At 46.8% G+C, this 17,664-nt stretch overlaps 1 protein-coding gene across 3 annotated transcripts in view; it reads right to left on the reverse strand.

Annotated features, from left to right (window-relative positions):
• Window positions 1-17,664, reverse strand: part of UNC5B (unc-5 netrin receptor B) — a 167,318-nt gene that overhangs the window by 15,364 nt on the left and 134,290 nt on the right. Inside the window, exons 5-13 of one of the 3 annotated variants that reach the window (XM_006121488.5) lie at window positions 15,639-15,819; window positions 14,664-14,831; window positions 13,818-13,979; window positions 9,578-9,610; window positions 6,679-6,873; window positions 4,019-4,408; window positions 3,119-3,206; window positions 1,357-1,525; window positions 790-1,023 (exon numbers count right to left, since the gene is read on the reverse strand). In XM_006121488.5, the coding sequence (XP_006121550.1) occupies window positions 790-1,023; window positions 1,357-1,525; window positions 3,119-3,206; window positions 4,019-4,408; window positions 6,679-6,873; window positions 9,578-9,610; window positions 13,818-13,979; window positions 14,664-14,831; window positions 15,639-15,819 (1,620 nt within the window). Of the gene's footprint in view, window positions 1-789; window positions 1,024-1,356; window positions 1,526-3,118; window positions 3,207-4,018; window positions 4,409-6,678; window positions 6,874-9,577; window positions 9,611-13,817; window positions 13,983-14,663; window positions 14,832-15,638; window positions 15,820-17,664 lie in introns of all 3 variants that reach the window. The other 2 variants (XM_006121487.5, XM_006121490.5) reach the window with 2 other exon arrangements.

Consider the following 17,664-nt stretch of genomic DNA (forward strand, 5'->3'; position numbering starts at 1 on the left):
TTATTATTTAACTTTGGTCATTTTTCACAGGGTTGCATCAGGCTGTTTGCTCCCCAGAGCCAGACCTTTCCGAGAGACACCACACACATCTGGAAGCACCGGCAGGAGCAGGCTGAACCAATTAGCAACCCAAACACAGAGACTCAGGCAGTTGGAAGAGCAGAATTCATAAGTAAACTTACATGCACAATGTATTTGATGTTAACCAACTACTGCAAGACAGATTCACAACTGGTGTGAACCACTGCCGTCAACAGAGCTGTGCTGATCTACCCCAACTGGTGGCCTGGCCCTATATATTTAGGGATGCACAAGGACAAACAAACCAGTGGGCTGGTAACCAACTCAAAACATAGTTCAGGAAACTTCGTGGAAAGATTCCAAAGCCCTCGAGATTATATCAGATCTGGATCAAGTGCAGCAGAAAAAGCCACCTGAAAATCTCTGATGAATATATTGGCTAACGTTAGTGCTGGACTAACAAGAACAGATTTATGTTGCTAGCCCGTTGGGACTGGCAGGCTCTAAGCTAGTTTGCTTTCCCCTGTCATGGAGCAGAACTTGCTCACAGTTAATCAGGGCTTTTCCCTGCAGTTTTAGGAGAGAGAGCCTGAGAGTGACAAGCTGTACAACAATAAAAAAGAAGCACTTTTATAGCTTAGTGATTATTCATTATTTGCTCTATGATGAATTCTTGTGAATTCACAGGTACTAAAAGGGGGCTGGAGATAGGAAAAATGTAACAGTGGGGGGTTGCTTACTTATGACCCCAAACTTAGGCAGTGTTACCTTCAGTGCGTCCGGTGTGTCTTCCAAGCAGTACACTTTGAGGTTGTATTCTAGGGAGGTGCAGACAGTAGGTGCAAAGATAGCCAACTGAAGTCTCTTGATGGCTGACCTGGAGTAGGACTCTCCCACAAAAACATAGGTGCCAAGCTGGTCCAGTAAAACATGGCAAGACTTAGTCTCAAGCTGGCAGTAACAGGGCGTATTCAAGGTCTCCTCATCCAAGGTCACAACTTCCTAAAGGGAGGGATTAAAAACGAAGGTTCCTGATCAGCTCTTTTGCTCCCAAGTAATTTGTTCAGCATAGGCAAAGTTTCTACTGGTCGTTCAGATTGGAAGACCTCTGAGAAGGTCAGTGCTCCTGCAGCACTCCATCCCTGCAGCAAACCTGCGGAGAGCTGCCCCCCTCACCCCACCCCAAATAGTGAAGATTCCTCAAGAAGCTCTTAATGGAACTGCTGTGTCCGGCTCTGCAGTATTCCCGCATATACCCTCCAGCATCTCCTGCTGACTGAGGCGGAGCAATGTGATGACATTTCGTTCCCATTGTATTATTAAAGGGCATATTACCTCCCAGTTTCCTTGGTGAGATTGTGTTTTCAGCTGGAAAATCCAATCTGAGGAGCTGATGTCCGCACAGTGGGGGATGGTAAGAATGACCGGGCGGCACAAGAGCAACCCAGTGGGTCCGCAGGTCACCATGGGACTCAATACTGTCTGTGTGCCTTCTGAAGGTAAGCTGGAGGGGATGAATAAACACATATGGAAAATAATTAGCCTAGGCCAGCCAAGTCATGCATGCAAAGAAAGAAGGAAGCCTGCATAGTGCTGACATTGTTGCTCACAATTGAGGAAGGGGCTGCCTACCATCCTCTAAACTTAATGGGCCTGATTCCCACCCCGTGAAATCAGTGGAGTTGTAACAGTCATGGAGTGGAGAATCAGCTCTGCCATGGTTAAAGGCCTTGGGGCTCCTATGCAGATAGCAATGATCACTTTTTGGCAAACAAACTACTGTGTTTATTACTAGGAGTTCTGCTGGCCTGTGGAAATACTGCAGACGAGCTAGCCAGGGAGCTGTCTGGCAGAGGACACATAGGCTACGTCTAGACTACATCCCTTTTCCGTAAAAGGGATGTAAATTAGACGTATCGCAATTGCTAATGAAGTGGGGATTTAAATCTCCCCCGTTTCATTAGCATAAAAATGTCTGCCGCATTTTTTCGGCAGGGAGCTTTGCCGGAAAAAAGCGCCAGTCTAGATGCTGATCTTGCAGAAAATAAAGCCTTTTCCGCAAGATCGCTTATCCCTTATTTCATAGAGGGATCCCTTATTTCATAGAGGGGTAAGGGATCTTTCGGAAAACGCTTTATGTTCCGCAAGATCAGCATCTAGACTGGCGCTTTTTTCCGGCAAAGCTCCATGCCGAAAAAAAGTGGCAGCCATTTTTATGCTAATGAAGCGGGGGAGATTTAAATCCCCGCTTCATTAGCAATTGCGATACGTCTAATTTACATCCCTTTTACGAAAAAGGGATGTAGTCTAGACATAGCCATACTGAATAGTGGACAGTAGAGTCCAAGTTCACTGTGTAGCCACTGCTTCTGGAATCATCACTACCTTCATGAGAGTCCCAGGTGCTGCACAGAAATCCCCTGATAACGAGCCACAAAACAAATACAAGCGGCAAAAAAATCTCACTCTGTACCACATTAGCAAACTGCAGAGCACAATGCACTTCTTTCTCTCCTCTTTGCTGTGTTGCCAGCAATAGTCACTGCCATCTTTGGGTGCAGGAGTAAAACCCTCCCAGACATTATTTACTGAGCACCAGAGAACATGATCAGTGATGTATAAAGCACAGGGGAAGATACAATAACTGACTCAAAGTGCTCACAATTACACATACAAAGCAATCCGATTCCAACACAGAATGTACCAGATAAAATTTACCACAAGGAAGCACAGTGTTTTTTATCGTTAATGATGTGTAAAATAAATGTGTCTTTGTTTGGCAGCTAGAATTGAGAAGCTTAGTGGAAGAAATGCTTTGAGGACAGATTTGAATGAAGGAAACAAGATGAGTGTCTGAGAAAGGAAGGATGGGCGTTCCAGGTATAAAAGGCATAGCCGAAGAAGCCATGAAGAGAAGAATATAAAAGAGACCGATGTGTGGATGGGCATGAGGCGTGGTCCAAGTCAGAAGCAAGGGAGAGAGCAGCAAGAAATGAGATGCAGGGCAGTGCAGAAGGAATTAAGATATGCTATTTCTTTCTGGGGATAGTTATGGCGATGACAGACTGGGGACCACTGTACAGTACATTCTACTTACAGAGTGTTTTCAGCCTTGTTGATGAGTAGGTACATTTCGTAGAACTTCCCCTGTGGGATTGCTCCATGAGGAACCAGCAAACTCACTCCTAGGGAAAAGAATAAAAAGGGGGGTTTGGGATTCTTCATGGTGAGGAAATGATGAAGGAACCCCCTCTCCCGGAGAGCTTCCAGTTTCCTCATGGGTTAATTTCAAATGCTGGGCACATAGTACAAACTGAATTGGAGGCCTCACTTGGGTGCAGACAGTGGCATGAGGCTTCCTGCTCTTCTCACCCAAAGCTTCCCAGGATGTGGGACTGCTGCTCCAGATCACGTATCACCGTGTTGAAGTGCCTGTATCACAAGTGGGTACCTTTGTAGAGACTGGCAGCTGGGTAAGGCCTGTGATCTGGCAAGTGCAGTGAAATGGTCACATGTTGGCTTTATTTCAACTACTGGCACAGTCGCTTTCACCAATGTGATGTGAAAGCAGCCACTACTGAATTTATGGAAGGACCTAAGAGACTTCCTAGCCTGCCAAGATGGAAATGGGTCCAACTGTGTAGCCAGGCAGCATTCAGAGATGGGGAAACCCTTAGCACAAGAAGTGCAGCAGGGAGCTGACTTTCTCCATTGCTCTCCAACACGTTACAAATGGAGTAACGAAAATACACGACGGTCACCACAAGATAGTGACTGATTCCCATCAGCTGTTTCTTATGGAGATACTGAGGCCGGCAGCCTAATGGGGTTTTCAGTGTAGCAAGGGATATGCATGTGCATCATTTATTCCAAATCAGCACCAGACTGTTTGCAAAACCAAAGACCACCATCACAAGGCCTCACCACTCACCTGTAAGTTACTGAGAGCAACTGGGACAGTAGCAACCGCAGGTGCACCTCCTACATTGGTGCTTACCTGTATCTGGGATAGTGAGCCTTCCTCCCAAGCAGCCAAATGTACCAGTGGCACTGTTCCCATGCTCCCGGGGCAGGGTGAGGAGATGCTGAGAGCCCGCAGCCTTGTTCCTTAAATTCATAAAGTGATTGTCCCTTGGACTGTCCCCTGGGTAGGTGCCTGTGGGCACTGCCCCAAGCAGGTCTGCCCCATCATTCAGCCTGGGGGAGGAGGATGCTGTGGAGGAGTTGTACACTTTGATCTTTAGGTTTGGAAGTGGGTCAAGCAGGGGAGAGTTGGTCATAGGGATCTTGTCAGAGGAGTCCTGCAGGGCATACATCGGGCCGCGATATACACCAGCATTGGCTGTTAGGTCAGGTTGCATGGAAGGGTGCAACAACTGCGGATTGTCTGCAAGATAAAGATGAAAAAGGCAAAAACTTCAGTAACATGTCAATGTAAACTAGCTCAAATCAAAGGAGTCCTATATGGAAACCTGTCCTCAGTGAATCAATAGGCTAAGGGTATGTTACTCTCCCTAGGAGAAACAGGTTATTAAAGCAAGAGGCTGGAGCCTGGACTTTGAACTCTCTCCCTTTTGTCAATTACTTGAAAGGAAACTGCCTGGACTGAGAATCAGGACCAAGATTCCCTTAAGAATGAAGGAGAAACTGCATCATCGTGTGAACACAGAAAGTTTATCAAGAATCTCAAAGCAGTTCACCTCTCCTGTAACTCACACAAAGGGGACAAACTTAAAAAACAACAAATGGTCTGGCAGCACTTTATAGACTAACGAAACATGTAGATGGTATCATGAGCTTTCGTGGGCACAGCCCACTTCTTCAGATGACCAGGACAGTATTTCATTCCATGCTGAACTGCTGAAATGCTTTGTGTTCTCTATACTTCCTGTTACTTTTGCTTATTATTTATATTCCTGTTATGCCTAGAGGCCCCAATCAAGATCGAGGCCCTACTGTGCTAGGTACTGTACAAACATGAGCTCAGTATCTCGCTTGATTTGTTTCCTTATTTTTTAAACTACCGGTAAGTTTAAAAATAAAACAACCTATGAGCAAAGCTGGGCAATTCCATTTTGCAGAGGATTGTGATACTTAGATTTTTTTTTATTCAGAATTAAACCCCGATGTTTCAAAGTTCTCCATAGAAGGCCAAGCAGTGGAGTCCGCACAAAGAGACAGAACTGGTGGGGCTGCCCAAGAACCACAGACTTTGGAAGCCCTAGGGTCACTGACTGGGGCACCTGGCTGGCTTCCCTGAAGCAGCAGGTAGGGCTGGCAAGCCAGCAAGAAATCAAGCAGTTTTCATAAACTTCCTGGTTTCTGGAGGAACTGAATTGAAATGAATTGTTCCATGGAAATGGTTCAGATTTTGGAAAATCAGCAAATCCCAATGAAAAACTGTTTTGTTGTAATTTTTCCAACCAACTCTACCTATGAGCTTGCCTGTTACTTCATTTCTTAACCTATGAGACCATGGACTTCTCCTCTGTATCCTTTGAGAGTTAGTGGGCAGGAATTAAATGGAATCTGATCTATCAGATCGGTGTACAGGACAGACAGAAATCCCTTCCCCATGGGCACCGTTGTGTTGATGGATAAAGAGGTGAATGGAAGGGTGCTTCTGACAGCTCGGAGCCAACAGGACCTGTTGCCTATTGCAAATAGAAATTATTATTTTTTTTATTCTAAACAAGTTTGGGGGGCAATTTAATGCCGGTGAACAGTGCCAGATTGATAGGCATGAAAACTGAAGCCCTCTTTTCCACACAACTGGTACAGTGCAGGAAGTGGAAATACAAGCTTCTGCTGTGCCCCGTTGGGTAATGTGGTCTCTAGAAGTCTCTGTAGAGATTTCCAATAAAGCTGCCAATTCATTTCAGCTGTGGTGGCTTTGGTAAAGTGGGCAACTGAACCTGTAACACTCATTTGCTCTCTTGTTTGATAAAGAACACACATAAAACAACCTACTCTGGATGCAAAGTGTCATTTTATTTTTAAACTCATTTTAAAAATAAGGAAACAAATCAAGCAAGATAATTAGCTCGTTTTCATACTATGGGTGAATCTTGATTGTGGCTTCTAGGCACAACAGGAATACAAGTAATAAATAATATAAACATTCTAAGCATGGTTCTTTTGCACGGGGAGCACTGACTGTGGCAGGGCTGGCCTTACCATGAGGCGAACTGAGGTGGCCGCCTCAGATGCCAGACTGTGGGGGGGCACCACTAGGATCCAGAGTGTAGAAAATTGTGTCTGCTGCTGGTGCATATGTATTCTCTCTGCTCTAGATGCACAGAGACGGTGGAGTGCCATGAGAGGAGTAGAACAGCAAGAAGGCAGAATTGAGACCATTCTAAGTTTTGGCCCTAGCGAGGGGACATGGGGGCATCATTTGAGCTCCCCGCCACCTCAGGTGCCAAAATGTTGTGGGCCTTCCTGGCTCTCACACAGAAAGGCAATGTGACACGAGAACTTCAACTCTTCTCTCCAAGTCATAAATGACTCCTCTCACGCTCGATGTCCAAAATGGCCTATTCTTCCCCTAAACCTGACCCCTTTTATTTGTTTCCACCTTCTTCCCTCAGCCTCCTTTCTCTGGCAGATCAAAGGTGGACATGCTATGAAGGGGCAGGCCAGTTGCTTTCTTCTTACCGTGCCTGGAGGTCTTGAAGTTGACTGGATGAAAACCTCCAGTCAGAGCAGCTGAGGAGTCGGTGATGTCAGTATCGAAATCCCGGCAGCTGCGTCGGTACACAACCACTCCAACAGCCATTAGGATGACGATGAGAACAAAGATGGCCACAACTAGGCCAGCATACAGGGCCACATCCCCTGTGCTTTCCAACACTAGGAGAGATAAATGAGAAAAGGAAACCTGAGGAAAAGGGGGCTTTGCACAATCTGCTGTCAGACCTGGACCACCCACAGCCGGATCCCTGCTTAATCAACCCACTGTCTTTATGCAGAAGATACTACTAATTCTAGGATTAAGCTTTTAGGAAATGCTAGGTGGGGAAGGCTAGGGTGGCCCAACAAGGTAACAGATGGGCTCAAAGTGTAGTCCAATAATGAGAACTACACAATGGATATATCTATCTGTATGCCCCAAATCAGAAGTCACTGTTTGTGTGTATATATAGACACAGACACACCCACCCACACCCAGTATGACTCTTGATCTTTGGGCTCCCCTGGTCCAGGGAAAAGGAAGAAATCTGCCTTGAAAGATGATATGCATGCACATGGAAGAGATAAAAATGAGCTAATAGGATAGCACATGGAGAGATGCCATACAACCACTGGGCATTCTTCCATCTGCTCCCACCTCAAACTCGTAGATGTGTTTCCTTCCTCAGAGAAGGAAAATACCAGCTGTTACGGAATGGCTGCTCTGGTGATTTGATCAGCTGCTGTGGCCTGCATGGACACCTAAGCCAATCTATGTCATTCTAGCCTGGGAATGTAGATTGTTAGACTTGAGGAAGCTTGAACCAGGCCCATGAATCTCTGTTCCTGTCACTGACTCCCTTCCTTTCATGCTTCAGTAACAAATTAACCCTTGTTTTACCCAAGGGATTTAGTCCCTTGATTTCAAATGAGCTCAGATTACATTCCTTTGCCAAGGGAAGGAATTCCAACTCTACAAGGATCCTGCAGCATCAGTGTCTTGTCTCCAGCATATTTTAGTGTCAAAGACAGAATCTGCATCCACCCTTGACTCGTGTCGAGTGCTTTAAATAAGGCCATATTAGAGAATCAGATGCTGCGGTCTCTGAGACATACACCCACGTCTGTTTTGAACATTGCCTCAAGGAAAATTACTCCAGATACATTAAACAGATTGGCCTGAACACTCATGCTCTCTGTCTTACCCCTCTTCTCTCTTTTCCTTTCCTGTTTCCAGGTGCTCTTTGATTGTTTTGCTTAGTTTCATGGTTTCTAACCTGTACAGAGTCTGGTATGGATCAGAACCAAGGCCAGTTTGTTAGGGTTGTTTCTATTCCTGGGGTATATTTGTGTGGGCGTGGGTAGGTTGTCCTCTGGGGTATTCCTTCTGCAGCAAGATTACAGAAATATTCCAGTTTGATAGAAGGGGAATAGCTAGGAGCTTCTACTCACAGAAAACCTGAAAGACCTAAAGTGTTTTCAGTGCTACCTTTTGTAGAAGGGGGATGATTCCACAGAGATTGTCAAGGGAGATATGACAACATCCAACATTAACTACAATTGAAATGATCTGCACCTGTCTCCCAGAGATAAAGACAAGTATTTCAGAGCTATAGCACAGGCCAGTATTCTTCTAATTTCTGGGAAGAATCCAATTTTTAAAGAGCTCATCTTTACTAGTGTTAAATTCACTGGCTACAAAAAATGTTGATCAGTGTTATATGTTCTGCACCTTTAGAAGGTAGTGCTGTCAACTCCTGTGATTTCATCAGGAGTCTCATTATACTTGGTTTCCTTAAAGCCCCAACTCCTGGAGTCAAGGATGGGTCCAGCCTTCATTTTTAAAGAAAAGGGAAGTTTCTAACCCTTGTGTCTGTGGAAAAAGCATCAAAATGTGACCCTCATGCACCCTAAAGACTCAGAAAGAAAATAAGAAGAATCACCAAATATATTATTTTTTCACAATCTCTTAATTTTAAAGTCAATATGATTTTTGGTGAGTCTGACTCAATTTTTGAATATTTGAAGTTGGCAAAACGGAGAAGAACCACACACTATCAAACCTTACAATGTTGATATGAGTGGGGATATAGAGGCACAAGAAGGAAGTAAATCAACAGCCACATTAGCTTCCATTCTAGTGAAATCCCAGAAGAGAAACCCCATTGGTAAAATGGAAAATGACAAAGATGGCAAGGAAAGAAGTCTACCGTGTTGTTGTCATGTTGGCCCCAGGATATGAGACAAACAAGGTAGGTGAGAGAATCTTTTATTGGACCAGTTTCTGCTGGTGGATGGCAAAGCTTTTGAGCTCCACAGAGCTCTTCTTCAGGAAAGAAGTGTTATTTCCTAAGTTGTCACAGGTGCATTAACAACAACAGGACTAGAAACGAACTACTGGCACTGGTTTTAATTGGCAGGGAGTGGGTGTGTGTGTGTGTGTGTGTGTGTGAATCTAGGCATTTGTTCCAAAGCAAAAAAAAACAACAATTTTTTAAAAAAAAAATCACACTTTTTATATGGATACATATGTGTACATGTATCTATTCATATATATATACATTCACACACAAAGACAAGCAGACAAATTCAATTTTCATTCATTTTGGAATAACTTCATGGACTTTGGTTAATTTGGGTGTATTCTGTTGTAACTAACCATAAAACTTAGCCCATGCACATAGAGAAATGGACGGGTGAAATACAAGTTAAATTTAGGTGTTTCAAGTTTGATGGAGCAACTGATCCTTTAACATCTGCTAACATCTGTGGTGTAATGCAGCTGCTTTGTAGTTCCAGCCTGATACCAAGGAGCGCTCAGAGGTGCCAAGAAACAAATCAATGTATCACAATGAAATAAAGTGGCCATGAAATGAGGACTTACAGTGATTTTTGGGTTCGCTTAGAACTCTTTTATCTGTTAGGAAAAACAAAGTTAAAAACAAAGGGTGAAAATGTTGATGGTGATGATGCTAATGGAAGGAAACAAACAACAATCAGCCCCAGCATGCCAAGAAGGATCCCACGAGAGATAAAACCCCACAAATGGTTTAGAGAGAACAAGGAGCCTTGTGAAGCCATGCGGAAGCCTTGCTCAGGTGGTAGTTTTAAGAAAGCAGGCATGTAATCACTCAGTCAGGACTTGCTGCCCATCTAAAGGAGCCTACACTGCTCAACCAGAATGATGAATTTTGATCTACATTTCCAATAGGCTGTAGGAGCCTGACAGCACATTGACCCCTTGCCCCTAAATCCTTTCCTTCAGTGGGGTGAGTGGGGAGACAGCTTCCCAAGCCCTTCAACCCACTGCTCACCTGAGGGTGTAGGGGAGCAGAACTTGGTCCCTGGTCTGACTTCATGAAATTCACTTGCCTCCCAGGGGGTTCAACAGACTAAAAGCCCCAGGCACTTCAGGCCCCAGTGATGAAGCAGTGGCAAGTTCTCAAAGGCCAGCCTCTGCCTCTTTTAGGTGTGGTGGAGAGTATGAGGGGTGCCCTAGGCTCAGCCCAGACCCAAGAAAGCCACACTGAATTTCAGAGCTATTTTAATGAGTCCAGTATCCCAGGGAGAACCATTCATTCTGTTAAAACCAGTGATGCCCTTCCTGTGATTCTTCTTTTAGGGGGCACTCCCATGTCATGGACTGAGAGATGACAGTGGCCATTCTCTGTCCATCTCCCCATTTACCATTCTTCAGCCCAGTTATGCCACCTCTCCTCCTCTCTCCATTCCTCTTCTCCTCTCACTGCTCTCTCTCTCATCCACTTCCTCCCTCCTTGTTCACTTTCTACTCTAACTCTTCTGCTTGATTTTGGGGTGGTTTTTTACCCCCAACGTACACACTCTTCTCACTCATCACATGGCTACATGCTCCTGACAGGGTGGAGGAGCCTCCACGTGATCACTCAGGGCTGCACTGGTGCCACGTGTATAGAAGTACGCACAGAAGAGAGACACTTTGCTGCCAGGCTGCCGTCTGAGCCTGTACACGTGAGCTTGTCTCATGGAATCTGCATTAGGGACCACCAAAGGAGCACGTGGGAGGGGGGAGCAACTTGCAGGACATTTGCAATGGGGAGGATATGGGTTCTTAAAACCTCTTCCTCCACCCCCCCCATCCTTGCTTGGCTTCTCTCCTTCCCTCCTCTGCCATAATTGGGCTTATGCCTACCCCCACCCCAGACTAGAAATCAATGACTGAAACAAAATCATTGTCCTTTTACATGTTAGGCTTTTTCAAAATTGTCCTCTGTCTTGTTTGCTGATTATCAAAGCTATTTGCCTTACGTAACAATAGCTCTCTCCCTCCTGGCCCAGCCTCCCATTTAATTCCAGCTTGGACTGAAGCCTTGAGACACAAGATGAGACAAGAGAGTAGTTTCAGCAACTGCAGAGCACCATGGCCAGAAAAGGAGGAAGGGCTCTTACTCAGACACATGGCTGGCAAACAATCACAGAGATTCACATGGGAACCTACCAAATACTTTCCCTTCACGTTTTGACTGTCTAAGTTGGATCAAGGATGGAAGCCACTTTCTAAGGTCACGCCTTTGCTTTTGGTCTAAGTCCTGAGCATCGGCTCAATGATTTGTAGCCATGGATATAAAATAGCCCTCCCCACTCCTTTCCACACCCTGCAGACTTGCTCCTCAATACTCGGCTATTTCCTTTTTCTCTGCGAGGCGCTTTCTGCCTGCTAAGTGTTAACAGCCAGCACCAAGTTGGCACCACACGTAGCTTGATTCTGCCTGCGAGCTGGACCCGACCTCTGCTGTCATGATGCCTTAATTTTCCCAACCATGAGCTTCTCCCAGGCCCAGAGGGCACTAGCTTGCAAGATGCTTCTTTGAAACCACTTCTGTGGTTCAATCCCCCCCCCTTCCCCTTCCCTTTGCTCACTGCCAACACAGATCGACATGGTGAGTTTATTTAAGATGACATGAAGGCAGTCATACAGGGGGGCCTGGGTTATGATGTGCTCCTAACTCATTCTTGAAAGCAGATTACAGCACGGGGGGCATTCCGGGTTATGCTAAGCACACAAGCTGCAGGGCAGCAGGGCAGATACTGCTGTAGAACAAGCAGGTGGCAGCAATGGTACTATTCCTGGCTGGTAAGCAGGCTAAGGAGGACACTTTTTAATACTCTCTAAAGCATGTTTTTCTTGTAGCACCTCCCCCCCTCCCATTTGTAGCTGGGATTGTTTGTAGCTGCTGGTCAGAAGTGATACTAAGGAATGAGGGGAGTCCAAGGAATTCCAAATTCAGGTAAAAGATTGTCTCATGAAGCGTGTCAGACTCATTGCCACACAGACCTAGAACAGGCTTGGTATTTCAGAATACTCATTTGATCTATTTAGATCCCAAATAGGGTATGGTAAATATCCAAGCCCTCCTCCACTCCACCTCAATTCTAGAGGAGACGGTTTAATTCAGAGGCATTTTAAAGACTTCTGGTTTTTGGCTTCATGCCAGGCCCTGGGACACAGACTGATAACAACTGATGAAGAAAAAAAACAGAACGATGATTAATCCCTATTCTCGCTAGGGATTTAGGTCAGGAATGAAATGAGTTTGTTGGGTCTTATCCACTATTGTGACACAAATATTGCAGAGAGCCTGATCCAGCATGGCACTGAGCATGTGCAGCACTAATGCACTCTGAAGAAAGCTGTGGGCGCTCAGCACCCTCCACTGCGTGGGCCTGGATCAGCATGGGGAGTGGCTGGCCACTTCTGCTAGAGGCAGGGTCAGGATGGGAACACCCGGGAACTCAGCCACGACGTGGCATACCAGTGAAGGACAGGGATCAGAGGGGAAATAAGCTTCCACTGCTGCTAAATGGTCCCCTTTTCTGTGGTCTTAAATGAAATGTTTCTCTTATGGGAAGTCAAGCTGCATATTCAACCTTCCCGGGCTGGGGGTGACAGGCAAGCACTGAGTCTGCTCAGAGAGACCCGTGTCTAAACACTGCTACCTCAAGAGGAGGGGTGTGGGTGCGCAGAGCAGAAAAACACACAGAGGAGCCATCTGGGAAATATAGGACTAAAGCAATCCCAGAAAGGGCGTATTTAAAACAAGTGGTTGGCCCTCTGTTCCCCTCCCTTCCTCCCTCCTACCACAGCTTCCTTTCCTCTGGCAACACACATGGAGCACTCGTACTTTTTTAAGGTTAATGGACTCTGTAGTGATGGAAATTGATGCCTTGTGTTTACATGCGTGGGCCAGGAAGCTGCGGGCCACATTCACCCTCTGTAGTGCAGCCAGTCACCTCCACCCTGCCGTAGCAAGGTGATGACAAACATTTTACTTTCTTTTAGCAACTCCTTCCTAAGTCCTTCCACAGCAGGGAGCACACTGCCAAGTGTGCTGAATGATAATGTGCACCATGAGGGTTAGGAGGCCTGAGCTAAAACCTAGTGCACTCATTAGATTTGAAGCCAGGTGCCACAAGTAAAAGGCTGGTGCTTCAGCCAATGGCCCTTGCAGTCCACTTGCCATCAATGTTTTGGAGCTGGATTGGATTGCCCACCCTAACAATGTCTAACCTTCAGGTTTGCAAGTAGTCTAGTGAGGCTCTGATTGGGCTAGAAAGGGCTGTATCAGAATTCTATGCTAGCACTGGCAACAAGAGGGAGTCCAGTAATGGGGCTTAAGAAAATATCCCACATCCATTTTGCTGTCACCACCTCTCCTTGGCTGTGTGCTGTGCAGCACTGCAATCAGAATCCATTCCAGCTGGGCTCGGATATCCAGTCTGGAATTTACCAGTGGTTGTCCAATGTGAAAAGCGTATGGAGTTGGCGATACGGTCAGACAGGCAGAGAGCAACTCTGGTCTATTATTCACTTGCAGTAAGAGGAGCTCTGAAGTGGGTTTGGGTTTCTGGGGCCACCTGGAATGAGCTCTGGGAGCAGTTGAGATGAACTTGAACTGAATACTGTATCCACCCACAGCAGGAGACCAAGTATAGCGCCTGCTGCCAAGACAAAGGCAGAACATACCCTTCAGCTTGCAATGTCTTCCACATTCCTATAAACCTTTTTAGCCTACATTTTCCCCTGGCTGTCTCTTTCCTCCTTCTCCCTCCCTCCCATGCTGTCCCCGACTGGCTCGCTCACTCACTTTGCATGCACAGCCCATCAGTGCAGTTTTTGGAGTCCAGTAATACTCCGCTGCAGTCCTTGCCTCCATTTTTCGGAGAAGGGGCAGTGCATTCCCGGCTCCTCCAATGAGTGCACTCCGTGCTGCAGGCCGACCACTTGCTCCACTCTGTCCAGGCTCCATCTACTGTGTTCCAGGAAAACACAACCACACACACAGACACAAAGAGAAGACAACTGATTAAAGGCTAGGAGGAAGGGCAGAGAAATTTGAATCAGAAGGCACTTGGCTTCTCTAATCCCAACAGATAATAATCAAAAGAAACCTTAGGATAAGGCAGCTGCTGCACAATCACCAAACTGGGAGGTGAAGTCATTACAAAACGTAGCTCTGAATTGGCTTAGCAGCTCAAACAGCTGAGAACTGGAAGGCCGTCTCACTAGTGGTTTGTTCTCTAGATGATAGGGCAGGCAAAGTAAGGACTTTGTCAGGCCATTTGGGGGAAGAGGGACGGCTCCACCAGCCTAGGTTCTGCAGGGGGTCTTTATGGTAGTCTATTGCATGGCAAGCCCAGTCCAGCAGTGTCCCGGGGAATGTAAGGGGCATGGCTGCTTTCACATCTACAACCTAGAGTTTCACAGCCCATAATGAGAGTTTTCAACAGGACAAAAGTCACTTTGCACTAGTTGGAAGGAGGCTGCTCTGAGATTCATACTCCGTGACTTCTTACAGATCCCCCTCCAGAATACATGCCATCCCCACAAGTCCCTGGGCAGTGCTAGATATTGCTGAACTGGACAATCCGAAGAGGCGAGCACATAGCCATGATTCCTGGCGGCCTCGGGTTCTCAAATAAATTGCCCTTACCTGGGCACATCGTGGTACAAGCGATTTTCTGGAAGGGCTGCCCCTCACAGAAGGAGCCGCCGTTGAGAGGTGCTGGGTTGGTGCAGGTCCGGGTGCGCTTCTGCCAGCCACGGCCACAGCGATTGTTGCATTGAGACCATTCTGACCAGGTGGACCAGCCACCGTTCACTGTGTACAGAGAAATTAAATAGTACCAAAAACGCTACTTAAAAACCCTGAGCCTTGGACTGACACTCAGACTCATGTCTCAGCACCACTCCAGTCACGTTCATCCTTTCCTTTCCTGGCAGTCACTACAGCCAATAGGGAAAGTGGTTGGTGGAGTGAACGCTGCGGTTTCCTGGACTCGACGGGAGTGGTCACTAAAGAAGCTGAGGATGGTACCTAGTCTTTTCCAGCTCCCTAGACTGATCCACATCAACCAATTACTGGGTTCCTTTAATCCTACATACCCCATTCCCAACGCTCTCCAACAAATAAACACGCACCTTCTACCACATAAACAGGCATCTTCTATGTGAGTGCCTCCCAACTCTGGCTGATTAAAAAAGGCTGAACATTTTTTAAGTGTTCCTGGTTTCTCACCATGCTGGAGCTGCACTGATTTACCGCAGCTCTACAGGAGTTGTAACTTCACAAATGTTTTTGACTCCAAGAGCTTTTTAGTGGGTCAGAGCAGAAAATGGTCACTACTTTGTTTTAGAAATGAAATAGATACAGATGTGTGGGGTTTGGTTCAACTTTTATCCTTTCCTTTTGATTCAAGCTCAAAACAAATTCAGCCAAATCCAGCATTTCATCTGGTTTCCCTGTAAAACTTGCCTGGATTTGCTCTACATCTAAAGTTGTGTGTGTGGTAGCTCGCAACTCTGGTACTTCTAAGGATGCAGCTACAGATAGTCACAATACTTTTCCCTGAGCTTGTGGACACACACAATGGCTAATTCCTGCTTCCTAAGAACAAAGAATCAGTACCATAGACGATGACGGTTGCTGTAGTGCTCCGGCGCTTAGCCACAATGTTCTTGGCCACACAGGTATAGTTGGCGGTGTCTGAAAGCCTGGCCTGCTTGATTATGAGGTTATGATCTATAGTAATCAGGAAGTTGGTGTCTTGGGTGGTATCAATTACATCTTCGTTCCTCAGCCACTCCACCTAGGCAGAAAAAAAGGAAAGAAAGGAGGGAAGGAAAGGCAGAGAGGAATAAAAGAGAGGAAAGGATGGGGAAAGTTAGTGAAAGAAAACAGAGGAAGGAAGGGGAAAAAAGAGAAAGAGAACCAGAGGCAATTAGGTCTCACTAGGAGAAAGCAAGGTTACAGAGATAAAATCCAGCATGCATTGTCATTTCCAGAAGCCTCCTTGCCAAATCTCTAAGAACACCACCCAAAATCCACCACTGTCCATCGAGGAAAAGAAATGGTCCATGGCTAGGTGAATGAGGGGGAGCCATGATGCTCATGGCCCAGGATGAGAGATGGGGAAGGTGTGCAAACCCGTGGCCAAAGGGGCAGGAAGCATGCTGGCTCTTTCCTGAGCTAGGTGTTGTAGCACACAATGAATGCTGATCAGCACATGCAGGGCTGAATGGATAATTAACATGGGATGTGGCTAATGGGAGTGTGGGCAAGGACTAGGAAAGAAATCCAAATGCCACATGGTCTCCACCACAATGCTGGCTTACAAACAGTGTAAGCAAGGTGTAAACCAAATCAGGGCCCAGTTGCTTTAAATACACAGGAAGAACCTTGCAGTGGGGTGGGAAGGAAAACAGCAAAGGAGAAGGCATCTTGATGGGCACACAGAAAGAGATAAGCAGGAATAGGATTCAAAGGAGAGGGGGATATGTACTCTGAAGTTGAAGTTAGACAAATTCAGACAGGAATATTGTTGAGAGTGAGGGTAATTAACCATTGGCCCCATTTACCAAGGGTCATGGTCAGTGATGGAGAATCCACCATTTGGACACCAAAATTGGCTGTTTGCCTAAAAGAGCTGCTCTAGGAGTTATTTTGAGAAAGTTTTATAGCCTGTGTAATATAGAAGGTCAAACAAGATGATCACAATGGTCCCTCCTGACCTTGGAAACGATGAATCAGGGGTAGGAGTGAGCAAGGTACAACCCCAAGGCAGCGTGTCATCATGCAGCTCCTCGGTGCATTGAGACCATGGCGCACACTGTCTCTCTAATGTGTGTATGTATTTCTGCACTACTCAGTATGTTAAAGTACATGCAGGTGTGACAGAGACATTTAAAAAAAATAAAGTTTTAAAATTCCATTGCCTGGACCTTATAGGTGTCTGTAGTGGGTTGGAGATGTCCCCCACTATCAGAAGGGAGAAAGTATCCTCCGAGTATCCTCCACAACCTAGCCCCGCCCCCTCACCTGACAGGAAGCTAAGGGGCGTGGCTAGGACTATAAGAACTCTGCCTGGGAGCTCAGTCGGGGCCCAGCCTCTGAGGGAGACAGAGGCCTGCCCAGAGCTCCTGGCTGATGAGGCTGAAACCTGGCCTGGGCCTCTCACAGCCGCCTTCCATAAGGCCGGCAAAGGCTGCTCTGCTGGGATGACACCACCCTCGACTCCCTGACCGACCTGCTGGAGACACGGGTAACCGCGAAGGGGGAGACCAAGGGTGGCCCAGGGGGTAGCACGGGCTGATTGCAGCCCTAGGCCAGCACTTTGCGGGCTGGAGCCCCTGCTGAGCCAGTAGCAGCTGCACTGCTGCATCCAGGGCCGGGGCACAGTGGCGTGGGTGGGCCTGCGCCCCCTGCCATCCACCTACGGGGTGGCGGTCTCCCCCTTGCCACTGCTGCAGGTGAGCTACCTGCCCAGCTCCTGAATCAGGAGCTTCCTCAAACCTGTGTGGTTGGTGCCCCGCCTGGCCCCAGAGCCAGGGCTTATGTAGTGTGGGTGGTTACCGCCTGGTCTGGGCCCAGGCCGGGGCCTCCTGAAGGGGCAGGACTAGGACTGCTGCCCTGCCCTGCCCGGCACTGTGAGCTG

This window comes from Pelodiscus sinensis, chromosome 8, assembly GCF_052426305.1.
Source record: "Pelodiscus sinensis isolate ZL-2025 chromosome 8, ASM5242630v1, whole genome shotgun sequence".
NCBI classification, from domain to species: Eukaryota; Metazoa; Chordata; order Testudines; family Trionychidae; genus Pelodiscus; species Pelodiscus sinensis.